Below are 26,894 nucleotides of genomic sequence, written 5' to 3'. Positions count from 1 at the left end.
ACCTTTGTTAAAAATCAATTGACTGTATGCGTAGGAAATATAGATAATCGATAGTCTGTTGCATTCTGTTTTACTTTTGTATGTCTTTTTTCATAAACTCCAAACTGTCATGCTTATAGAGCTTTATAATAACTTTTGAAATCAGGTAAAGCAAGTCTTTAAATTTTGCCCTTATTTTAATATAGTGCTTTGGCTCTTCTAGATTCTTTGTATTTCCATTGAATTGGGATGACCCAGAGGGACTGGGGAGGGAAGTGGAAGGGGGTTTCAGGATGGGGAACATATGTACACTCATGGCAGATTCAAGTCAATGTATGGCAAAACCAATACAATATTGTAAAGTAAAATTAATTAATTAATTTAAAAAAAGAAAAAATAAGAAATAGCCTGTCAGTTTGTATAAAATTTTGATTGAGATTGGACTGAATCTATCAATGAACTTGGTGAGAACTGACATCTTAATAATACTGAGTCTTGCAATCTATGAACATAGTTGAGTTTTTCACTAATTTAGATTTTTCAAAAATAAAAATTTAAAAAGGATTAATATTTGCAAGTGTATAAAATAGGCCAGGCACAGTAATGGGTGCTTTGTATGCATCCAATTAATTAAAATTCCTTATTCCTTTTAGTCAAATTATATGTGGAAGAAAATGGGAAGGTGGAGAGCTTAAGCAATTCCCTGAGGCCAGGCAGTAGGTGGCTTAGAAGGGAATTTGGGCCCCTAGGTGCCTGACATCATGGGCTTCCCTGGTGGCTCAGTCGGTAAAGAATGTGCCTGCAGTGTAGGGCACCCCAGGGTAAGCCGAGTGTGGAGAAAAAGAGAATGAGCCCAGCAGTCAGGCAGAGAAAAGGAAATTTATTAAAGAGAATGAAAGGGAGAATGGCCCTTGAGAACAACCAGCAGCCCACCGTTCTGGTGGATCCCTCTTATACCCCGTAGATGGGAAGTCAGGTCCCCTGAAGTGGGATGGTTAGTTTAGCCTGCAACTGGAGTCTGGCCATCATGTAGTCTTGAGAGAGCCTCAGGTGTCCCATGGCAGGGCTGTCGCATAATGTTGAGAAAGTAAGTGCCAGCAGCAAAAACAGGATGTCGCTTAAGCAATGTGGTCAGTTTCATGTGTCACTGTGACTATCTTTTGTTTTCGAGGTCAGCACAGTGAGCCATTTTAACAACGGGCCCCCATGCAGATCCCATCACCAGGTTTGATCCTTTTGGTGGGAAGATCCCCTGGAGAAGGGAATGGCTACCCAGTCCAGTGTTCTTGCCTGGAGAATTCCATGGACAGGGGACCCTGGCAGGCTACAGTCCATGGGGTCGAAGAGAGTCAGACATGACTTACTAACTTATTTCACCTGCCTGACTCCAAAGCCTGGCTTTTTCTATTCACCAGCCTACTTAATTCAGCTCTAACTAGGACTAGCACTTAGGCCTGCAAAACCCTCTAAAGTTCAGATTGTTCCTGAACAATCAAGCATTTCAAACTCCCACCATCACTGTTATGGTGGAGAAAGTGCAAAATGTGGAGGCATAGGGGCATAAAAGATTAAATTACGTTTTCCAAATTGCACTTGAGAATTGAATGTGCCAATTAGACCCCTGTGACTACCTTGTTCATAGCACTTGGAATTCGAGTTCACGAACATCATAAAATTCTTGTACCCCATTGCAAGAAAAGATATTCCCATTTATAAACTACCTATGCAAATTATTCTGGTTTAGGATTTGGAAAAGTTTTTGTAAAATATCTAAAAGCTCTTGATATGATTTGAGGAACGACCGGTTATGGAAATTCAGTGACCTTTACAAACTAGCTCAAAGTCAAAAAAAGAAAGAAATCAATGAAAACAAATCCAAATTGGTATCATTAAAAGTAATCTAAGTTCCTGATTCATTATTCCTGATGAGTTTAATTTAAAAAAAAGAATTCATGAAGAAAAAGGTTACGGTTGGAGATCTATTCTCAAAAAAATTGTCAATGACAGATTAAAGTGTCCATCCAGTTAGGGACCACTGCAATGGGATTTTACAGTGGAGGAAGAAATGGAACTCAACTCCTAATACAGCATGGCAAGTGGAAATATGCAGGGTAGGGGGTCAGTGGATGGAAAATTACTAAGAGAAAACAGGGCTAAGGGGAGTTCTGGCGAAATTAACCTAGCAGGATTCTTGTGAAAAAGAGCCAGGATGATCAGACATCACCTGGGGAATGGTGGAAGATGTGGAACCGGATCATATATTGAGGATCATCAGATACTGGGGTGGAGGGGGGTGTTGCTAGTTAAACTGACTTAGTAAAGTTCTTGCTAAAACTGGATTTTAGAAGGAAGTGCACAGATGAGCCTAGGAGAAGGTTTCAGGAACCTGACTGAAGTCTGGCCAAGCAAAGACTCTTTACTTCAAGTATTTCCAGTCACATTTCTTTTAAGAGCTTTTCAGGGCTCTTTCAGACTCGACATCCAGTTTAGAAGCGCCTAGTCAACACCCACTAATGTTATAGCAATTCCCTCAAACCGAAAGGCCTCGAGAGTGCACAAGGCTCAAGTTTGAAAGATCTTCCCCTTCCCGGTTTCTTTTGTCTACAAAAATTAGAATAGAAGGCGGCTAGAGAGGGCTGGGTACTCACATGCCTTCAGGCATTTGACATCCTGCCTGGCTCTTTTACGCACCCACCCTTCCCCGCAGCCCCACGTAGAGAGAGCAAGCCAGAAGCCCACGCCCTCGCACCCAGGCAGCGCAACTCTGGAGCAAAGTGAGAAACCCGAGGAGGGCGGAGAGGATCGTTTACGCAGACAAGGAGGGGCGCGAAGGGAGTGAGGCGCTCCGAGACCCGGGCGGCCCCAGGCTAGTTCAGACGGCCTCCTGCGCCCCAGGTCCAGAAAGACCACTGCAGAAAGGGGCGTGGAAGGGAGCGGAGCTGCGGAGGCGGGTCACGGGTTCACTAGGCGGCGGAGGGAGAGTGCCACCGCCGCTGGGCTCACGTCGAACCCCGGGCTGAGCTGGGCTTTAGAGGCTTCCAGAGTGGGCTGACCTGCCGCGGCCCGGGCCGCGAAGTAGGCCCCCCACCGGCCCTCTTTGGCACCCCGCTTCCCGCGCCGCGGCCGCAGGTGAGCCGAGCCCAGCCGCACCCCGAGGCATCAGGTGTCGTGGGAACGGCGCCCGCGGCGCGAAGGGAGAGCCCTCTGTGTCTCCAGCCATCCGTGATACACGGCGGGAGGGTCGGGTCCGACGGCGGCGTTATGCAGGGGACACAGGAGGGAGCGGGGTGCGAGCTGCAGCGGTTCGGCCCCCCGGCTGCTCTGCAGCCCTCACAAGGTCAGTGGCGCCCCCGCAATTGCGGGGACTCGGGCTGTGGCACGCCGCCACCGGGAAGCCGGGCCTCACCCGCGACGCCTGGGTAGGGGGCGGCCTTCCGCGTGGTGCTCGGGGCTTGGTGGCGGTCTGCTGATTGCACAGCCAACTTCTCCGGACTCGGAGTGCTGTTTTATTAGAAGGAAGGGGCAGGATGTGCTTAGGCTCAAAGCCGGCGTCCCCGCGCGGGGAGAAAGCACTCTCTTGGTCTTGAAAGGAGCTCGCGTCCTTGTCATCAACTACGAGGCTGTTAATATTTACACGTATTCTTCGGCTTTAACTTTCTGCAGTTCACTACAATTAAGCCTGTCCTCGCCCTGAATAAAGAACCCCAGGGTGTTCGTTTGTAGATTGTAAGACCAAACCCAGTATTGCGGATCGACTCTCCTGACCCGCGTCTCCACGGACCCTGCATCCTGCGCGGCGCCCGGGTGGGTGTGCAGGGTTTGGGGCGACTCGCTGTCAGTGGCGAGGGGTTCGGACAGTCTCCGTTTTTAAAGTGCGCCTTCAGACGGGCTTCTGTGACAGTAAAGCGAAGGTCTGCAGCGAGTTCAGCGGTCAGTCCTTGTGAATGGAACATCTTCTTTTCCGTAAGCTTGGTGCGCGATGTGCTGAGTAAGTTAATTGTGCTTGGCTTCTTTTTCACTTTGTTCCTAATGGTTACGGTTACACGGCGTGTGGATAGTTTTTTTTATAGTTTAATTTTCCTTGTATTAAAAATAGAAAGGGCTGAATGTGAGCTCAAATCTGTCATTCACTAACAGAGGCTGTATTATTAACAGTTCCATTCTTTTGTTACTGTTCATCTGTGAATTTCCATGAACTGGCATGAATCAGCTTCCTTATAAACCCCATAGATACAGTGTCTTTAAATGCTGATGAAAATATTAATATACCCTTTTGAAGAAGGAAATAAAATGTTCTTGAGTGAAAATCCTAAGGGATTATCTTTTTTCTCTCCCTATGTCTTTATCCAGGAGTTACTGTACTCAGACTTTGACAGGCATTTAAACACACACAGCAACCATACTTTACTGAATTCTATCATAATTAGTTCACTTTGAAAGCACTGCATATGCTATTGTAAATATATGTATGCTCTATTGCCCCAGCAGTATCTTTATTAATCTTTTCATTCATCAAAAATTTAAAAACCTTCCTCATGGATAGTTTTTACAGTCAGTATCTACTGTTTGGAGATGGTGGGTTTGCTAACAATATTTGACTCAGAACCAAATGTTGGATTCTAGACTTAGAAAGCACCTAAACAGTGACTTGTTAGGTATTGTATTAGTACACTCTGACTCTTCCCCACATCCCAATCTCTGAGTAGAATTTTCGGTAAAAATATCACACAGAATCAGCCTTTCTATTCTGTAAAAAAGAACAATACTGTCCATAGTGGTTTGTGGTATTTTATTTTGAAGAAGTTTCCATAATATCAAGATTAGTCTGAGGGACAGTCCAGGATGGGTTCCAGTTTACAAAGTGACTTCTTTATCACTTTGGATAAGCTGACTATGAAGACAGTAAAACCAGGCCTATCCCTTTCAAAGGGACAAAAAAAAGTATGAAGTGCTTTGAAAAGTAAAATGTGCTGTATAAATATAAAGGCCCTCAATAAAAAGCTTAATGCAAGTGATGTTGCTGATTGGGATTTGAACTTAAACTGAGATTCTGAGTTCTTTGCAGACCTCCTTTGCTCCTTTGTAAGTCCCCTGAAGCTCACAGTGCCTCTTAAGAACTTTGTTGGCTGTTTACGAAGCTGCCATGTCTGCTGGGGCTGTAGGGAAAGTAAGGCTGATGGTTTAGTGTTAGACCCTGTGCAAGGGCTTTATTTTCATTTTCTCACTAGAAACACGTGAAGGTGTAGATGTTCTTATTCCCATTTTGCAGAAGAGAAAACTGAGGCTCAGACAGGCTGAATGACTTGCATAAGGTCACAGAAGTGTCTCAGTGTAGAACCAGGATTAGAAACAAAACAGAATCTTTGTTCTCTACATCACATTTTTTACTTTTAACTCAATGGTTTAAAAAAATTTTTTTTAATCTGATAAACTGTATCTCCCCAGGAAAATTGCCCATATCCATATATATACAAAATTCTGCACATAATTTCAGAGTCCAGCCTGCTTTCTGAAACCTTTCCAGTGCTTTCAGGACACCCTACTCTAACTATGTCTGTTACTGAATGAGGCAAAAACCATATACATACTATATATTGGTACTATAGTCTTCTATTAACAACAGTCCTTTGAACTTGGTAGTTTTCTCTGGGTAAAAATTCATTCAGTGACTGAAATGAAAAGAAAAATGACTTGCTGTGTTCTAATTGATTCTGTAAACACCAAAATGCAGTTTATTTTTTTATAATTGTAATCATATTCTTTTAATTTTTTAATTAAAAAAGTTTTATATTATAGTTGACTTAAAATGTTGTGTTAGTTCCCAGTGTACAGCGAATTGATTATCGTCCATATACATATACCTATTGTTTTTTCAGATTCTTTTCTCATCTACATTATTACAGAATATTGAGTGGAGTTCCCTGTGCTATACAGTAGGTCTTGTTGATTATTTTATATATAGCAGTGTATATATGTTGGGGCTTCCCTGGTAGCTAAGTGGTAAAAGAATCTGCCTGCAATACAGGAGACTTCGGTTTGATTCCTGAGTTGGGGAGATCCCCTGGAGAAGGAAATGGCAACCTACTCCAGTACTCTTGCCTGGAGAATTACATGGAAAGAGGAGCCTGGTGGGCTACAGGCCATATCTAACGGATAGAACAAAGTGACTAAGCGGCAGCAGCAGTAGCAGTATGTGTATGTTAATCCCAACCTCCCAATTTAACTCTTTCTCACCTTTCCCCTTTGGTAACCGTAAGTTTGTTTTCTGTGACTGGAAGTCTGTTTCTGCTTTGTAAATAAGTTCATCGTATGACTTTTTTTTTTTAGATTCCACATATAAATGATATCACATGATATTTGTCTTTCTCTGATGTCATTTATTTAGCATGATCATCTGTGGATCCATCCATGTTGCTGCAAATGGAGTAATTTCTCTTTTATGACTAATATTCCGTATATGTATTCATACCACATCTTCTTTGCCTGTTCACATGTTGATGGATGTTTAGCTTGCTTCTATGTCTTGGGGATTGTAAACAGCACTGCAGTGAACCTTGGGGTACATGTATCCATTCTAACCATGTTTTTCTCCAGGTATATGCCCAGTACTTGGATTTCTGGATCATATGGTAGTTCTGTTTTTAGTTTTTTAAGGTACCTCCATACTGTTCTCCATAGTGACTGTGCCAAATTACATTCCCTTCAGTAGTGTAGGAGGGGTCTTTCTCTTCACACCCAGCATTTATGTTTGTAGATTTTTTGATGATGGCCATTCTGACTGGTGTGAGGTAATATCTTCATTGTAGTTTTTTTTTTAATTGGAGGATAATTGCTTTACAATGTTGTGTTGGTTTCTGCTGTACAACAACATGAATCAGTCATAAGTATACATATATCCCCTCTCTCTTGAGCCGCCCTCCCACCCCCCCACAATCCCACCCCTCTAGATAGTCAGATGGCCCTGGGCTGAGCTCCTTGTGTTATATAGCATCTTCCCACTAGCTATGCATTTTACACATTATAATGTATATATTTCAATGCTACTTTCTCAGTTCATCCCACCCTCTCTTTACCCCACTCTATCCACAAGTCTGCTCTGTATGTCTGCGTCTTTATTTCTGCCCTGCAAATAGGTTCATCAGTACCATTTTTCTGGATTCCATATATATGCATTAATATGCAATATTTGTTTTCTCTTTCTGACTTATTTCACTCTGTATAACAGGCTTTAGGTTTTGTCTGTTCTCAGTTCAACTGACTCAAATCCGTTCCTTTTTATGGCTGAGTAATATTCCATTGTATATTTGTACCACTTCTTTATCCTTCATCTGTCAGTGGACATCTAGATTGCTTCCATGTCTTGGCTGTTATAAATGCAATGAACATTGGGGTACATGTGTTTTTTGAATTACAGTTTTTTTAAGGGTATATGCCCATTAGTGGGCTTCCCTGGTGACTCAGTGGTAAAGAACCCTCCCTCCAATGCAGGAGATGCTGGTTCTATCCCTAAGTTGGGAACATCCCTTGGAGAAGGAAATGACAACTCACTCCAGTATTTTTGTCTGGAAAATCCCACGGACAGAGGAGCCTGGTGGGCTGCAGTCCTCGGGGTTGCAAAAGAGTTGGACACAACTTAGTGACTAAAAAACAACATGTTGGGGTTGCTGGGTCATATGGTTGTTTTATTCCTAGTTTTATAAGGTGCCTCTGTACTGTTCTCCATAGTGGCTGTATCAGTTTACATTCCCATCAACAAACAGTATAGGAGGGTTCACTTTTCTCCACACACACCATTTATTGTTCATAGATTTTTTGATGATGGCCATTCTGACTGATGTGAGGTGATACTTCGTTGTAGTTTTGCTTTGCATTTCTCTAATAATTAATGATGTTGAGCTTCTTTTCACATGCCTCTTGATCATCTACAAGTCTTTGGAGAAATGTCTATTTAGGTCTTTGGCCCATTTTTGATTGGGGTTGTTTGATTTTTTATATTGAGCCACATGAGCTGCTTATAAATTTTGGAGACTAATCCCTTGTCAGTCACATCATTTGCAAATATTTTCTCCTATATATTTTTAATATTTGTCCGTGGGTTGTCTTTTCATTTTGTTTGTGGTTTACTTTGCTGTGCAAAAGCTTTTGAGTTTAATTAGGTCTCGTATGTTTATTTTCGTTTTTATTTCCGTTACTCTCAGAGACAGATCAAAAAAGATACTGTGGTGATTTATGTCAAAGAGTATTCTGCCTATGTTTTCCTCTAAGAGTTTAATAGTACCCAATCTTACTTTTCGGAGAAGGCAGTGGCACCCGACTCCAGTACTCTTGCCTGGAGTACTCTTGCCTGGAGAATCCCAGGGACGGGGAGCCTGGTGGGCTGCCGTCTATGGGGTCATGCTGAGTCGGACACGACTCAAGTGACTTAGCAGCAGCAGCAGTCTTATCTTTAGGTCTTCAATCCATTTACAGTTAATTTTTGTATATCGTGTTAGAGAATGTTCTAATTTCATTCTTTTACAGGTAGCTATTCAGTTTTCCCAGCACCGCTTATTAAAGAGTCTGTCTTTTCTCCATTGTATATTCTTGCCTCCTTGTGGTGGATTAATTGACCATAGGGTTTACTTCTCGGCTTTCTGTCCTGTTCCTTGATCTTCGAAGGTGCAGTTTAAAACAATGGCGCTTATTTGAAAGCAGATCTTTTCTTTGGACTCCATCAACCATCCTGCAGAAACAAAGAACATAGATGTTGCCTTTACTTACAGTTTTGTTTTTTGTTTTTCCTCCTAGAGATGGCAAATCCTGAGGCTGCTATAAGTAGCTGCAGCTCTCATGAAGAAGAAAATCGCTGCACTTTTAACCAGCATACATCTCCCTCTGAGGAACTTCTGTTAGAAGATCAGATGAGACGAAAACTCAAATTTTTTTTCATGAATCCTTGTGAGAAGTTCTGGGCTCGAGGTAGAAAACCCTGGAAACTTGCCATACAAATTCTAAAAATCGCAATGGTGACTATACAGGTAGGCACCTCAGATCATGAGTTTAGCAAAGTCTTCTTTTACTAACAAAGATGACTATGTGTTTTCTTTTGTTTTTAAATAACTTTTTAACTATATGCCTCATAACAATAAATTAGGAGATACACAATCTTAAATCCTCTCTCTTCCATATTTGTGAAAGAAGACTTTTTTCCCCTAACTTGTTTCTTTTCATCTTTCATTAAATTGTAATTTTACTCACATAGTGTAACTAGATTTCAGGAAAAGAAAATTTTAATATTTTGCTTCCAGTCAAGAAGTTTAGCTGAAGGTTTCTGAATCAGCTTTGAAAGCTAGCTGTTGCTGAAGTAGAGAATTCTTTTTTTCCTAGTTAGTTGCCTGAAAATTTCTCTCTCTTCATAATTATTTGGATTCTCACATCCCTGTGATCGTGGGAGCCCTGAAGTAGAAGAGTGTGGAGCTGATTAAAAGGAGTAACATAGGTAGTGAAATATGAGACTTCATTTTAGAAGATGTTGAATCTCATTTCCTTGGCTTCTCTTAACATTTTGGGGGGAAATTATGTTTTGTGATTCTTTATATATATTTATAATTTACTCTTGTGAAGGTATGTTCCTGCTAGTGAGAGTAATTATCTCTTGTTTAAAGCAAAAGAGCAAAAATAAAAGCATATTTCAATAGGAAAAATAGGTGATAGGTTTATTTTTTCTTTTTTTAAAATTATTATTATTATTATTTTTACTTTATATTTTTTCTTAATTTGGTGAAAAATGCATATGTAAATAAATGACTGGATTAAGGAGAATTTTTTAACTCTGAAATCACACATTTTAGCTGATTATTGACCACAAGTTCTTCTCGATTGTTAGAAGCTGACAATCATATGAAGTTGGTGAAATTCTTTTATTTATTTATTTTTTAACTGGAGGATAATTGCTTTACAATTTTGTGGTGGTTTCTGCCATACAGCAATGCAGATGAACCGTAATTATATACTCTCCCTCTTAAACCTCCCTCCCCTCTCCTCCCTCTAGGTCATCAGAGTGCCAGACTGAACTCCCTGTGTTGTATACTTCTCACCAGCTATCTGTTTTACACATGATCGTGTATATATGTTGATGTTACTTTCTCCATTCATTGAAGTTGATGAGATTCTTGCCTAAGTTTCTTTCTGATGCTAGATGTTGTGTAAAGGAAACTGACATTTGAGTGATTATCTTGTTCCACGACATTATTTTGTTTAATTTCAACAGTACTTCTATTGGATAAATACTGGACTCCTTCAGTTTACAGAATGAGGAGCTGATATTTATAAAGTTTTTTGAATGCCACGTGACGAGTACTGACTAGTACGGCCAGTGGCAGAATTAATACTTTAGAGACACGTGCTCTTTCTAATTATCAACATAAAAATGGTTGTTTAATTCCCAATATACTTGGCAAGTTGGAATTGAAATTCTTAATTTCCAAGTGATAATGTATGTCACAATAGTGAAAGTATTTCTCTGTGTTAAGTCGGAGGGGAAGCCTGTATCAGTTCAGTTCAGTTGCTCAGTCGTGTCCGACTCTTTGCGACCCCATGAATCGCAGCACGCCAGGCCTCCCTGTCCATCACCAACTCCCAGAGTTCACTCAAACTCACGTCCATCGAGTCAGCGATGCCATCCAGCCATCTCATCCTCTGTCGTCCCCTTCTCCTCCTGCCCCCAATCCCTCCCAGCATCAGAGTCTTTTCCAATGAGTCAACTCTTCGCATGAGGTGGCCAAAGTACTGGAGTTTCAGCTTTAGCATCATTCCTTCCAAAGAAATCCCAGGACCGATCTCCTTCAGAATGGACTGGTTGGATCTCCTTGCAGTCCAAGGGACTCTCAAGAGTCTTTTCCAACAACACAGTTCAAAGGCATCAATTCTTAGGCACTCAGCTTTCTTTATAGTACAACTCTCACATCCATACACGACCACAGGAAAAACCATAGCCTTGACTAGACGGACCTTTGTTGGCAAAGTAATGTCTCTGCTTTTGAATATGCTATCTAGGTTGGTCATAACTTTCCTTCCAAGGAGTAAGCGTCTTTGAATTTCATGGCTGCAATTACCATCTACAGTGATTTTGGAGCCCCCCAAAATAAAGTCAGCCACTGTTTCCACTGTTTCCCCATCTATTTCCCATGAAGTGATGGGACTGGATGCCATGATCTTAGTTTTCTGAATGTTGAGCTTTCAGCCAACTTTTTCACTCTCCACTTTCACTTTCATCAAGAGGCTTTTGAGTTCCTCTTCACTTTCTGCCATAAGGATGGTGTCATCTGCATATCTGAGGTTATTGATATTTCTCCGGCAATCTTGATTCCAGCTTGTGCTTCTTCCAGCCCAGCGTTTCTCATGATGTACTCTGCATAGAAGTTAAATAAGCAGGGTGACAATATACAGCCTTGACGTACTCCTTTTCCTATTTGGAACCAGTCTGTTGTTCCATGTCCAGTTCTAACTGTTGCTTCCTGACCTGCATACAGGTTTCTCAAGAGGCAGGTCAGGTGCTCTGGTATTCCCATCTCTTGAAGAATTTTCCACAGTTTATTGTGATCCACACAGTCAAAGGCATTGGAATATGTTAATATACTTAAATTTAGAGATGAGTTGAAAGAATATTTTTATTTTTGGCCTTGTTATCACAGTTTTGGTAATTAGTCCTAGAAATATAGTTTGATTATAAGACTTAAGCTTATATATTTCTTCTTATATATTTGTTTAAGAAGAGCTTAAACTTATATATTTCTTCTTCTTATAATTTCTTTTATTGTACACCTGCTTCAAGCCTTCTTGATGTCCTGAAGAATTCATTTTGAGATCTTCTACTTGCCCTTCAAGCTCCTGCACCATCTGACTTCAGTGTTTCTGCTCACATTTTTCCTCACTGTTTCTCTAATTGACTTATGCTAGTGTCCTCAGTGTCCCCCTCAAAGTGCTAAGTTCAACTCGACCTTCTTAGCTTTCTCCACACACTCCTCAAATGTCCCCTGCCCCAAGTTATGCACTTACTACAGGGCTTCTATTATTCTTTCTTCCCTTAGGAAACCTTCCAATTTCCTTAGTCAAAGTTATCTTGCTCCTCTGAGCTAAAGAACTCCTAAAGGACTTCTCAGAGCTCCCACAGTTTTTATTGGTGGGGACAATGTCATAAGTGAGATCGTACATGAAAATAAATGTTGAAAGTATGCAAAGTCAGTTTCTTTTAGTTTAAAACTAGAAACCCACCTTATCTGTAAGGACAAATTAGATCCCAACTGCCAAATGTTTAATTTCTATAGAATATGTTAGGAATTAATTAGGTAGTGAATCTTGAATAGATGAATTAATCATTTAGTGGAGACCTTTATTTCATTGCTGTTTCACCCTCTTTTTCTTTCTTTTAAGCTGATCTTTTTTGGTTTGAGTAATCAGATGGTTGTAGCTTTTAAGGAAGAGAACACTATAGCATTCAAGCACCTCTTCCTAAAAGGATATATAGACAGAATGGATGACACATATGCAGTGTATACACAAAGAGATGTGTATGATCAGATCGTCTTTGCAGTGAACCAGGTAAGTCAGGCACATGCATTCTTTACTTTGGAGAAAGATTAGACTGGAGAATTGTTAGCAATGTGCAAAATAGAAGCTGACATTCAGGGGTACAAGGGTGAGCATTTTTTAATGAAATTATAAATATCATGTATGAAACCATTAATTTTTTTTAACTTTGCCAACAAACTTTTACAAAACTGTAAGTTGAGAAGAGCTTTTGTTTAGTAACAGAGAGACAGAAACTTTAAAGACTTAATTAAAAGAGTCAGATCTAGGGCTTGACATAAGAACTTCAAAGATTTAAAATTATTAACCATGACCTTGGTTGTAAGTAGTCATTAAGTTTTCAGAGTTTATATGTTCAGGGACCCTTAAAAAATAATGAGATTATTAACCTTGAAGAATGTGTAGAGTAACCAAGACCTGAAATTCATTTAAAAAATAAGAAAGGCCTTTATGTCACATAAGGCAATGGTTTTATTGTAACATTGATTAACTGCTTCAAAAAGGAAGCTTGTTTTTCATACATGTGGGTCAAATTTCTACTCTGAGTTTCTAATCAATTTGTTTTTGCTATAAACAGTACTTTCTCAAGTCCAAAAATCTCCTATTTTGTAGGAATCTTTGGCAACTTTCTTGAAGTCAGCATTTCCAACCTGAGTTAGTACTGCAGACAACATTTCTGTAGTACTAACTGCAGTATATATAAAAATTGTAACTCTTCTTCAAAAATTGTTATAGTGTAATTAGGGCTTTTCATTTTCCCAGAGGCAAACTATGGGATAAAATACATATTTTTGACAGTAAGGCTTTCTGATACCATTCAGATTACAGAAATTGTCCAGAAATCTATAATAATAGAAGTAAGCTACATGCGTTGTTAAATAGAATTATGTCCTACAGTTTGTAAGGTCAAATAGTAGTGAAATTCTGGAGATATTAAGTTTTGAGATCCTTGTTTTAAGATTACTAAGTTTATCTAAATTACTCTGAAGCAAACTAGTAATTTCTTTTTGACAGGAGGGGTGGGTAGAGGCAAGAGATACACAGTTCAATAAATTCTTCCTAAAACATTTTGACTTTTATTATTAAGGTTAAAAACAGTCTTAAGTATATAGTATTTGGCATTCAGGCAGTTCTGTTTATCAGATTTCTTTTTTCTTTATAGAATTGCATGTAGGTAGATTCCTTGTGCTAGTAAATAGGTAGATACTATTTGGGGTAGAGTTTACCCCATTTGAGGCAAGTGACTCCCTACCATCTTCCAAGCACTATCATGGATTTTAAACTGAAGGTAAAAAAGTATCTTAATCACAATATTAGTGAATAAAGTTTTTGTGGTTAATAAGGTCAATTATTCTACATGATTCCAGAGAAGTGAATAGGGAAAACATGGACTGATATGAAAGAAACATCTTTGTCTGCTGTAAGGAGATATTTTGATAGTTGAGATGATAGTCACCAAGAACTGACAGGTAGGTTTAAGACACAAGTTTCTATGATAGGAGGTTCAGATCTTTAAGTAATTCTTGTCTGGACTGCCTCACAGGGAGTGGGCACTCAGAAGGGCTATAGGGGCCCATACAGATGTGACCCCTGCCTGCCTTTCTGGCTTTACCTCCGTTACAGGCAGGAGGTATCTCACATTTCAGGCATATTGGTCTCCGTGGTACCTTACCACATTCAATATCTTTTACTTCTTTTTTCATTTAATGTATTCCTCTTACTCTCTCCCATGCCCCAATATAAAACTACCCATTGGACTCTGAGTAGCTTTAGAAAGACTTAAGGCACTTATTTCCTTGTATGGGAAATATCTCAAAACTAAATATGTCTAGTATTATACTGTTTCCTCTAGATGCAGGACATAATACTATTTAATGATTTATACAGCTTAATTATATTACTGTAGATTTCTGGCGCATTTTCCCAGTCCCAGTGCTAGCAGAAATGTTGGTGCCGTAACAAATCCTATCCTAGCAGTTTACCATCTTACTGTGTGTAGATGAGCTCTAGTGGATGAAGATCTTCTATCATGTTATAATAGTTTTTCACCTCACCATTAACTTGACAAATATTTGAGTATCTACTCTGTGTACTCTTACCTGAAAGCTGGGTTTGCCTCTTGGTGGATGTCGAGCCAAAACAACCAACCAAGCCAAAAATCAGAAGGAAGGATTAATTATTTTCAGCAAATAAGGAGACCACCAGGGATCTTTCTCAAAGCAGTGTCTCCTGGGACAGTAAAATTGGGAAACTTTTAAATTAAGGCACCTGCATATTTCTGAAGGGGCTTGGGCAGTTGACAAGAGTCCAAGTTTTAGTTGACTGAAGTCATGAGGGTCAGAAAAGCTTAAGTGTTATGGGCTAATCTTTACCACTGAAACAGAACTGGGAATCTTTACAATGGATGTGTTATCTATGCTGTTGTTACTTTTCTTGTCTGATAATAGTCATTTGTTTGTACATTCATTTGTTCCCTTAACATTGTTAATTACTGAGACCTGTTTAAGAACCAGCATTTGATCCAAAAAGGCTGAGGCCAAAAATGGCTTCTCTTACGACAAAGTCTCACATTCTCTTTCTCCAGGGACCCACCCCTTGCCCAGCCTATCTGCTTACCTGGTTCTAAGTGCTCAGGTTAGTGCAGTGGGCTTGATAAATTCCTTGCCCTGTGGAACTTAGATTCTAATGTAAGAGATGGATTTTAAACAAATTTAGCAAGACAAACAATTTGACCTCCAACAGTGATGACTGCTATGAAAAAAAATTAGGTGGCATAAAACATGAACAGTGGCCTCAAGATGGTCAGAAAAGGCCTCTCTGGGGATTTGAAGTCTGAAGAAGAATATTTCAGACTGAAGGAGTGGCAACAGCAAAGGCCCTGGAGGCTGGAAAACATTTAGTATGTTTAAGACAAGTGTGCAAAGGAGTGAGGGAAGAGCCAGAGGTAGGGCTTTCCAGGCAAAGAGCTTTTAAGTTTATTTTGAGACACAGGAAATCATGGGAGGACTTTCAGTAGGGGAATATTGCTTAAAAGTGACTAAGCTGTATTCTTGCAAAGATAAAGATTTAAAAAAAAATTATCTTTAGACAAAGCTTTGCTGGTTAGTCTGAAACAGTTTTATCCCACTTCCTGTATTATAGTAAAGCAGAACTCTTGACTATTGAAAATAGTTCAAAGATAAATAAAGTTTGTGCTCACATTAAATGTAAAAGTCACTTCCTAAACATAGTTCTTTAAAGGAGGAAAGAACTTGAAATGTTATTTAAGGTTAAATTCAGCCTTTAATTTTGCAGGTAAGAAAGCAGAGGCTGATAAAGTTTGTGACTTGCTCACAATCACAGAAATGAGACTTGAACCCAAAACTCTAATTCACAAGTGCTCTTTGCCCTCTGCCATCCCAGTGCACAGTAGCATGTCAATTACTTTCCAGTCTCCACCTGGACAGGAGGTGGGAACCTACCGTTTCAAAGGCAGGGAGGGAGGGGAACCATGGCTTCACTTCTGCCTGGCTGGGTGCTCTCATTTTCTGTTTCTCTTTTTGGTTGAAGTATTTGCAGCTATGCAACGTCTCAGTTGGGAATCATGCATTTGAGAACAAGGGCACGGAGCAGTCGGCCATGGCAGTCTGTTGGCACTTCTACAAGCAAGGAAACATCTATCCTGGAAACGATACCTTTGACATTGACCCAGAAATTGAAACTGGTGATATTCTTCTATAAGCTAGAACTTCCATTTTTAACTCCTTGATTTAAAGGCAGTAGTTTCATCTCTGAAAATATTGATTTAGCCTGTGCTATTAGGTCATAGTAAGAACAGTATCAGTTATGCCAGGTACTTCATTATACCTCATGATTCTTAACCAAACCAACAAACGAAAAATCAACAAGACAAGTTTATTATTATCCTCATTTTACAGAAGACTAAAGTGTGGCTCAGAAGGTTTAGTAATCTGCTCAAGGTGGACCTAGTAAGAGATAGTGCTGAAATTTGACCCAGGCTGTGCTCTTAGCCATTTTATTCCACAACCTCTCTTCTGGATAAGCCAGTTTAATAGATAGATATTGCCCTTATAAAACAAATGTTTGCAAATTCTTGAATATATAAAACTTTATCCCCTCAATAGTACTTCACTATTCAGTATCTTTGAGGGGTAAGTTGAGGAGTAATGAGATTCCCTCATAGCTCAGTTGCTTAGAGATATGCCTGCAGTTCAGGAGACCTGAGTTCAATTCCTAGGTCAGGAAGATCCCCTGGAGAAGGAAATAGCAACCCACTCCAGTATTCTTGCCTGGGAAATCCCATGAACAGAGGAGCCTGGCGGGCTACAGTCCATGGAGTCTCAAAGAATCAGACAGAACTTAGCAACTAAACCACCACCAGTGAGAACCAGAATTTAGAATAGCATAGCTTATTCCTATTAGCAAAGATCTATTTACAATTTGTACCTAAAACATTAGCTTAGTTCATTGAGTTAAAAAGTAAGTACTTTTAACAGTTGCCGCTGGGACTTTTTCTTTGAGAAAAATAATAAAGGATTATAGTACTGACTGGTAAAAACCTTCTAAGATGGTGTCTTCCCTTTTTTTAAAAGTGTTTATTGAGGGAAAATTGTCAACACATAATATTTTTTAAAAATAGATACTTTAAACATAGAAAATTTTATCTTAGACACTCTAGGGGCTTCAAATGTATGCATAGGATACAAAAAGGGAGAGGGGCCTCAAAATTTAGGCTGAAAAAGACAGAAAGGAAGATGGCCTTTTATACAAGATTAGTGAAATAGAGTTCAGATCTTTCTCTACTTCCATCCTCTCAAGAAATGTTATAATCACGTCTTACAAACAAATAAAAGTCATTGTAACCATGTGGTATGGATGTTTAGATTTAAAAATCTTAATTCACAAAAATACCAGAATCTGAATATCCAGTTTTCATTATATGATCCTTTCAGGATGCAGTTTTCTATGTTTATTTCAGGTGCTGTATTATGTTTTGTTCCTTTCTATGGCAGAATGTTTATTTGTGGAACCGAATGAACCTTTTCACATTGGAACACTAGAAGAAAATAAACTCAACTTAACACTGGACTTTCACAGGTGAGGGAAGCAGGTGGGAGGTAACTCCTGTTTGTGTGTACGTGGTTTCACTGCACTAAAGTCTCCTGTTTTCCAGACTCATAACAGTGGAGCTGCAGTTTAAACTGAAGGCCATTAACCTGCAGACTATTCGTCATCATGAGTTCCCGGACTGTTACGACTTTACTCTGACTGTGAGTGTGGGTACTCTTGACTGTGGGTGTGGGCTGGGCTAATTTGATTCCTGTCTGGAGAAAAATGGTTTGATATAGTTATGTGTTCCATCTACTTGTGTTGAGGGTTGATCAAATGTATAGGGTGTTCTTGTCCTAACTGGATATGCACAGAGGAGACATTGGTTCAGCTAGCTCTGTTAGTCCTTTCTTAACTGCATTTTCACTTTCCGAGGTTTTAGTTATCATGGTCAACCTCTGTCTGAAAATATTAAGTAGAAAATTCCAGAAACAAACCATTCATGTATTTTAAACTGCATGTCATTCTGAATAGCATAATGAAAACTTTCTGACCTTCCTCAGTATGAATCATCCTTTGGTCCAGTGTATACCATCCATTAGTCACTCAATAACCCTCTCAGTTATCTACATATCACAGTACTTGCGTTCAAATAAGCTTTATTTTACTTAAGAATGGCCCCAAAGCTGGTGATTGCAATATGTCAAAATATTTCTTTAGGTGAAAAACTGAAAGCATTTAACTTAATGAAGACAGAAAACCAATTGTATGTTGAGATTGCTTAAGCTACAAGAAGAAATCTATAGGTGACATTGTGAAGAAGGAAAAAGAAATCCATGCTAGTTTTACTGTTGCAGCTCAAACTGCAAAAATTATGGCCACAGTGTGATAAGTGTGTAGTTAAGATGGAAAAAGGCATTTAATTTGTACAAGATACTTAGAGAGACCACATTCATGCAACTTTTATTATAGTATATGTTATAGTTTTCCTATTTTATTATTATTGTTTAGTCGCTAAGTCATGTCTGTCTCTTTTGTGACCCCATGGACTGTAAGCTCCTCTGTCCATGGATTTCCTAGGCAAGAATACTGGAGTGGGTTGCCATTTCCTCCTCCAGGGGATCTCCCCAACCCTGGGATTGAACCTGCGTCTCCTGCATTGCAGGTGGATTCTTTACCACTGTGTCACCACGGAAGCCCACTTTTAAAAATTATTATTGTTTTTACTCTCCTGTGCCTAATTTATAAACTTAATCAAAGGTGTGTATGTATCAGATCAGATCAGATCAGTCGCTCAGTTGTGTCCGACTCTTTGCGACCCCATGAGTTGCAGCACTCCAGGCTTCCCTGTCCATCACCAACTCCCGGAGTTCACTGAGACTCATGTCCATTGAGTCAGTGATGCCATCCAGCCATCTCATCCTCTGGTGTCCCCTTCTCCTTCTGCCCCCAATCTCTCCCAGCATCAGAGTCTTTTCCAATGAGTCAACTCTTTGCATGAGGTGGCCAAAGGACTGGAGTTTCAGCTTTAGCATCATTCCTTCCAAAGAAATCCCAGGGCTGATCTTCAGAATGGACTGGTTGGATCTCCTTGCAGTCCAAGGGACTCTCAAGAGTCTTCTCCAACACCACAGTTCAAAAGCATCAATTCTTCAGCGCTCAGCCTTCTTCACAGTCCAACTCTCACATCCATACATGACCACAGGAAAAACCATATAGGAAAGATATTATATATGAAGTTTGGTATTATCTGTGATTTCAGGCATCTGCTGGGGATCTTGGATAAAGGGGAGGGACTCTTGTACCCACTTGTTTAGTTGTTAACCATCGGTCTTCTGTACCTCAATGTAAGTTCTCTGAGGGCGGGGACCTTGTCTTGTTCACTGCTGAGTCTTCAGGACCACAAAGAACAAGACGTTTGTACGTTTGTATGGTTAGCTCTCAGCAGTCGGTGGCAGTCTGCTTAAGGTCATTGCCAAGGGTTCTTGCTGCTGAGTTTCCTCACTGAGGATGCTTGCAGCCTATGGAAGTTATAGCTCACTGTGCCTCCTGCATGCTGCCTCTGAAAGTTCTGGTTAGTTTCCTCTTCTCTGTATTCCAGTTGCAGATGGAGCTTTGATGCTCTCTATGGAGCACAAGATGCCTCTCATGCTGGTTCATCACCTCACAGGGATCAGAGTCAGTAGCGCAATGCTGAGAGGCATATACAGGACAGCATTTGATAACAGCTTGCCTTCACATGGTCCAGATTTCTAGTACTACAGTAGCAGTTTGTATCAAAAGTTATGTCCACGATACTCAACTAATTGTCTATTAGAAATCAAATTTTCAGAAATTGAGATTAAAAATATTTTAGGATGTAGTATAATATAATAATTATGCATAATGTTTAATAAGAAAAAGCACTAATTCTGTAAGACTGTATTTGGGCTACACATTTTGATCCTAATAGTAACCAGCAAGTTGTGAATTTTTAAAATTACATGATTTTTTAAAAATTGAGCTGTTATCCACAGTCTTCTCTCTCTGTGTCTGTGTGTCTGCCTCTCTCTTGTAGAGAAATGATACTTTTTTTAAAGTCTTATAATCTTTTAAGGCTTTGGTCAACTGAAACCTTCTTCATGGACCTCTTTGTGATTTCTCAGTTAGAAATACATTCTGTGCTCTGAAGCCCTAGATTTTGTTTTTATTTTGTATTGTATGTCTTACCACCTTCTCTTTTAAGTTTTTCTAGATGTTTATCATCAGCTCCACTAGAATGAAAGTTCCCTGAAGGCAGGAACTGTTTTATCTTTTCATCTCTCAGAAAATATAGTAGGTGACTCAGATATTTGTTGAATGAGCAAGCAAAACACTAGTGAAATGCAGATCTTTTCCCATAACACATTACAATGTAAAAGCATCCTGGCCTTTAGCCACATGCAGATGTTATATTTTTGGCATTCTTGGAGAATTATCCCCGGCTATGACTGTTCATTGTGTATTTAGCAGTACATCTCATAGAACTGTGGTGGAAACTGTATCCTATCAGGTAATTTGATAATAAAAGCCATTAGTGTGACTTTTGCCATAAATAAACATGAACTGTGGCAGTATATCCTGATGTAACATACAGGGACTTTCAGTTCAGCTCAGCTCAGTTCAGTCGCTCAGTCGTGTCCGACTCTTTGCGACCCTAGGAATCGCAGCACGCCAGGCTTCCCTGTCCATCACCAACTCCCGGAGTTCACTCAAACTCGTGTCCATCAAGTCGGTGATGCCATCCAGCCATCTCATCGTCTGTCGTCCCCTTCTCCTCCTGCCCCCAATCCCTCCCAGCATCAGAGTCTTTTCCAATGAGTCAGCTCTTCACATGAGGTGGCCAAAGTATTTGGAGTCAGACAAATCTAGATTTTAATGTTAGCTTACCAGTTAGTAGCTATGTAATTTTAGGCAAATTATTTAATTGGCATGAGCCTCAGTTTTCTCATTTGTAAAACCAAATTAATGCCCACCTACTTGACAAAATTGTTGTGAAGTTAAAATATAGCACATATGAAGGACCTACTAAATTATCTGGTGTGTGGTAGATGTTTGATTCAATAGCTATTTATTAAGGTTGTCTTGTGTGTGCCCAGTTGGGTTCATAGTATAAAAGTAGTGCATTGTCATTCATTCATTCATAGTAGTTTGATAAATTCTTGCAACTTGTATTTTGAAGCTCTTTATTAAGTGTATAGACATCTAGGGTTTTTTGTGTTCACTTGAACTTTTTTATCATTGTTAAATGGCACTTTTTAACCCTTATCATATTCTTTGCTCTAAAATTTACTTTGATGTTAATATAAGCATTCCAGCTTTCTTATAACTAGTGTTAGCATGGCATATCTTTTTTCATCCTTTTAGATTATTTGTATCTTATATTTAAGGTAGGTTTCTTGATACATAGTTGAGTCTTGCTTTTTTAATCCAACCTAACAATCTCTACCTTTTAATTAAGGTGCTTATATCATTTAAATTGCATGAAATTATTAATATGGTTTCTTTCTTTTTCTGCCTTCTTTTGGATTAACTGTTTTTTTAGGATTCTAGTCTATCTCGTATGTTAGCTTATTAGCTATAACTCTTTGTTGTGTTATTTTATGGTTTATGCTGCTGCTGCTGCTGCTGCTGCTGCTGCTAAGTTGCTTCAGTCATGTCCGACTCTGTGCGACCCCATAGTACACATATTTAACTTATTACAGCCTACTTTCAAGTGATGGTGTGCCAGTTACATGTATAACATAAAAACCACTTGGCATGGTTTTCCTTCTGCTTAAAGGGCTTCCTTTAATATTTCTTATAATGCAGATCTGCTAGTAATAAGTTCTTTTCACTTCTGTATGTCTGTAAAAGTATTTCACCTTCGTTTTTTAAAGGTAGTTTCATAAGGTATAGACTTCTAGCCTGGCTGTTTTTACCCTGGAACTTTAAAGAATTTGCTCTTTTGTTTATATTGTTTCTGATGAGAAATCTGCTGTCTTCTTCATCTTTGTTCTTCTGTATGGGATGTATTTTCCCCCTCTGGATGCTTTAAAAATTTTTCTCTTCATTTCTGGTTTCAGTGGTTTGATTCTGATATACCTTTATGTAGTTTTCTTCATGTTTCTTGTATTCGGGGTTCATTGAATATCTTAGATCTGTGGGTTTATAGTTTTTATTACGTTTGACATTTACTCAGTGTTATTTCATCAAATATTTTTCTATCTCCTTCCCCCTACTTTTCAGAGATTCCAATAATATGTGTATTTGGGCACTTGAAGTTGTCCTCTTTCTTTGATTTAATTTTCTAATATTTTCTCTGTGCTTCACTTTAAAGAGTTTTACTGCTGTGACTTCAAATCACTAATCTTTTTTCCTGTATTATCTAATATGTTATTAGTTACACTCAGTATATTTTTTCTTTTTCATTTAAAGAATTCAGTTTCTTCTAAACCTTGCTTAGACGTGATTGACATTAAGTCAGAGTTTATTAGATATTTAATGAGCGCCTACTATTTGAAAGACCCTGAGGCTCTTTGTTTGGGCAAAGCATGGTTTATTCTTGGCAAAGATTTCTGACTCATTCAAATAGTACTGAGCATCTTTCTTGTGTGAGGCTGGGTCTCCGCAGTGATAAAGATGAGAATACATTATCAATATCCTTGGTTGCTTGTCATGGGAAGAAACATATAGTCTAACATGAGTGGAAACAGAGTAGCTAGACTTACTAAGTTTATTTGTAATCTTTTGTCTGAAGTGGTATCTGTTCCAGAAAAACATCTATTTCTGCTTTATTGACTATGCCAAAGCCTTTGACTGTGTGGATCACAATAAACTGTGGAAAATTCTGAAAGAGATGGGAATACCAGAACACCTGATCTGCCTCTTGAGAAATTTGTATGCAGGTCAGGAAGCAACAGTTAGAACTGGACATGGAACAACAGACTGGTTCCAAATAGGAAAAGGAGTACGTCAAGGCTGTATATTGTCACCCTGTTTATTTAACTTATATGCAGAGTACATCATGAGAAACGCTGGACTGGAAGAAACACAAACTGGAATCAAGATTGCCGGGAGAGATATCAATAACCTCAGATATGCAGATGACACCACCCTTATGGCAGAAAGTGAAGAGGAACTCAAAAGCCTCTTGATGAAAGTGAAAGTGGAGAGTGAAAAAGTTGGCTGAAAGCTCAACATTCAGAAAACGAAGATCATGGCATCCGGTCCCATCACTTCATGGGAAATAGATGGGGAAACAGTGGAAACAGTGTCAGACTTTATTTTTCTGGGCTCCAAAATCACTGCAGATGGTGACTGCAGCCATGAAATTCAAAGACGCTTACTCCTTGGAAGGAAAGTTATGACCAACCTAGATAGCATATTCAAAAGCAGAGACATCACTTTGCCAACAAAGGTTCGTCTAGTCAAGCCTATGGTTTTTCCTGTGGTCATGTATGGATGTGAGAGTTGGACTGTGAAGAAGGCTGAGTGCGGAAGAATTGATGCTTTTGAACAGTGGTGTTGGAGAAGACTCTTGAGAGTCCCTTGGACTGCAAGGAGATCCAACCAGTCCATTCTGAAGGAGATGAGCCCTGGGATTTCTTTGGAAGGAATGATGCTAAAGCTGAAACTCCAGTACTTTGGCCACCTCATGCGAAGAGCTGACTCATTGGAAAAGACTCTGATGAAGGGGACGCCAGAGGATGAGATGGCTGGATGGCATCGCTGACTCGACAGACGTGAGTCTGAGTGAACTCCGGGAGTTGGTGATGGACAGGGAGGCCTGGTGTGCTGCGCTTCATGGGGTCGCAAAGAGTCGGACACGACTGAGTGACTGAACTGAACTGAACTGAACTGAACTGAAAAGAATCTGCCTGCAATGTAGGAGACCTGAGTTCAATCCCTGGGTCTGGAAGAGTCCATGGAGAAGGGAATGGCAACCCACTCCAGAATTTTTACCTAGAGAATTCTATGGACAGAGGAGCCTGACGGGCTACAGTCGATGGGGTCACAAAGTCAGGCACAGCTGAATGACTAACATCGCAAATGGCAGACTTGAAAAGAACTTTCCTTTTACTTTAGGACTTGAGAGAAGAGGCACCAAAAATGAAAGCAAAACCCCCAAACCAGACTAATTTCCTTAGTTTGCCTTCCAGGTGTCTGCAAGGAGAAGGTGGGGGGAGTTTGAAGAGGGAGACAGTGGAAGAGCTATGAAAGGTATCCTGGCGTGGCTTTGTTCTACTGGTGCCTGGTGTCCCCAAACCGTTATCACTGAAGCCAGACATACTGTTGGTTCCCTGTGACCACATTCTTTGTAGTATTGTACATATGGTTCCAGAATGACAAGGAAAACGAATCTTAGAAGAAAAATTGAAAAAGCTCCACCTGAAATGTTTCAAGACGGAAATAATGAGCATCTGTGTTAGTAAGAACAACATTAAAAATCTGTCCCTAGCCAAGGCTGTGCTGGAAGAAGGGGGAAAATGTGCTTGTACTTGCTCAGGAGGACATCTAGAGGTGCTTAGAGTGAGAGGAGGGGGAAGTTCTCTTGTTTTACAAGTGGTTCAGGGCTTGAATCAGATCAGATCAGTCGCTCAGTCGTGTTGACCCCATGAATCGCAGCACGCCAGGCCTCCCTGTCCATCACCAACTCCCGGAGTTCACTCAGACTCACGTCCATCGAGTCAGTGATGCCATCCAACCATCTCATCCTCTGTCGTCCCCTTCTCCTCCTGCCCCCAATCCCTCCCAGCATCAGAGTCTTTTCCAATGAGTCAACTCTTCACATGAGGTGGCCAAAGTACTGGAGTTTCAGCTTTAGCATCATTCCTTCCAAAGAAATCCCAGGGCTGATCTCCTTTAGAATGGACTGGTTGGATCTCCTTGCAGTCCAAGGGACTCTCAAGAGTCTTCTCCAACACCACAGTTCAAAAGCATCAATTCTTCGGCCCTCAGCCTTCTTCACAGTCCAACGCTCACATCCATACATGACCACAGGAAAAACCATAGGCTTGACTAGACGAACCTTTGTTGGCAAAGTAACGTCTCTGCTTTTGAATATGCTATCTAGGTTGGTCATAACTTTCCTTCCAAGGAGTAAGCGTCTTTGAATTTCATGGCTGCAGTCACCATCTGCAGTGATTTTGGAGCCCAGAAAAATAAAGTCTGACACTGTTTCCACTGTTTCCCCATCTATTTCCCATGAAGTGATGGGACCGGATGCCATGATCTTCGTTTTCTGAATGTTGAGCTTTCAGCCAACTTTTTCACTCTCCACTTTCACTTTCATCAAGAGGCTTTTGAGTTCCTCTTCACTTTCTGCCATAAGGGTGGTGTCATCTGCATATCTGAGGTGATTGATATCTCTCCCGGCAATCTTGATTCCAGTTTGTGTTTCTTCCAGTCCAGCGTTTCTCATGATGTACTCTGCATGTAAGTTAAATAAACAGGGTGACAATATACAGCCTTGACGAACTCCTTTTCCTATTTGGAACCAGTCTGTTGTTCCATGTCCAGTTCTAACTGTTGCTTCCTGACCTGCATACAAATTTCTCAAGAGGCAGATCAGGGCTTGAATACTATCCTAGAAACTTAGGATTTTTAGAGACTAAACATTCTTTATGGAAGATCTCACTCAACTTTCTCAGCTCACAGAGAAATAAAGGGAACTTCCTGAGGTTGAACGGAGTTAGCATCAGGTGAGAGTTGAGGGTCTGGGTTTCCTGTAACTTTGGGAGAATTGTTTCCTAATTAATGCATAGCGGCATCTTGGCTTTAAAAGTAGTAGGTATGTTTTTGACCCTTTTCCTGTTCTTCACAGATAACTTTTGACAACAAAGCCCACAGTGGAAGAATTAAGATAAGTTTAGATAATGATATCTCTATCAGAGAATGTAAAGACTGGCATGTATCTGGATCAAGTAAGTAATGAATTTTACTAGTTTTCAAAATGGTTATTAAATAATATTAAATGGTTGTTAAATTACTCATCCCAAGGATATGTGGAACATCAAATGAAAGAATTGGATCATGTCCAAGTCCCTAATTCATTTTAGTTATCTAATGTTCCATTCATGTAATTCATAAGTTATTAGTAATTTAAATGGTTTTTCTTGCCTTTTCCATGAGCCTTCACTGGCTAGGCCTTACTAAAAAAAAGTGCTTATAATTCCCCCAACAACAACAAAAAATTTACATCTACTCAAACCAGTATTTATCGAGTGTTTATTGCATAAGTACTTTGAGCTACACTTTCCTTACTTCAGAGTTTTAAAATATCTTTGAGATAGGTAGCATCCCTATTTTTACAGATAAAGAAACTAAGGCTCAGAAGTGAATTTTGGTTTCTTTGGTCATATATCCAGGGAGAATTCAGGTAGGATTTGACCCTGAAATATCCAACACATTATAATTATCTTCTATCCAGGTCAAAAAGTAGATGACATAAGGACAGAGTACAGTCCTAGAAATATGGACACAAACTCAAGTATAAACTGAGTATCACTGAGAATTTTGGAGCTGAACTAGATGAAACCTACTGGAAAGAATTGATCTCATTCCCTAGTTCCTTGTAGTGGTGTGTTGTGCTTGACTTTAATGATTAGGTCAGAGGATCTTGGATTCTAGTAAGCAGAAGCACCATTCCAAGTACCTGCTAAGATGCAGTTTTCCCAGCTTCACACTAGACAGTCAGTAGGTCTGGCGGTGAGACCCAGGAATGTGCAGTGAGTCCTTATTCAGACCATACTTGGATAATAATTACTTTAGGGTTCCCTACTAATGGATTCACAAAGTTC

The 26,894-nt window shown here is 39.8% G+C and overlaps 1 protein-coding gene across 3 annotated transcripts in view; it reads left to right on the top strand.

The window, feature by feature from the left end:
• Positions 1 to 2,786: 2,786 nt before the first annotated feature.
• MCOLN3 (mucolipin TRP cation channel 3) overlaps positions 2,787 to 26,894 on the top strand; it is a 34,908-nt gene continuing 10,800 nt past the window's right edge. The window contains exons 1-7 of one of the 3 annotated variants that reach the window (XM_086394377.1): positions 2,787 to 3,108; positions 8,767 to 8,996; positions 12,391 to 12,558; positions 16,096 to 16,249; positions 17,559 to 17,643; positions 17,720 to 17,816; positions 25,919 to 26,018. In XM_086394377.1, the coding sequence (XP_086250503.1) occupies positions 8,769 to 8,996; positions 12,391 to 12,558; positions 16,096 to 16,249; positions 17,559 to 17,643; positions 17,720 to 17,816; positions 25,919 to 26,018 (832 nt within the window). In that variant the 5' untranslated portion in view covers positions 2,787 to 3,108; positions 8,767 to 8,768. Of the gene's footprint in view, positions 3,317 to 8,766; positions 8,997 to 12,390; positions 12,559 to 16,095; positions 16,250 to 17,558; positions 17,644 to 17,719; positions 17,817 to 25,918; positions 26,019 to 26,894 lie in introns of all 3 variants that reach the window. The other 2 variants (XM_086394378.1, XM_086394379.1) reach the window with 2 other exon arrangements.

The sequence above is a fragment of the Bos grunniens genome, chromosome 3 (genome assembly GCF_055505025.1).
Source record: "Bos grunniens cultivar Pamir isolate PY7600 chromosome 3, Bosgru_T2T1.0, whole genome shotgun sequence".
NCBI lineage: Eukaryota > Metazoa > Chordata > Mammalia > Artiodactyla > Bovidae > Bos > Bos grunniens.
This window is presented reverse-complemented; position numbering and strand designations above follow the sequence as displayed.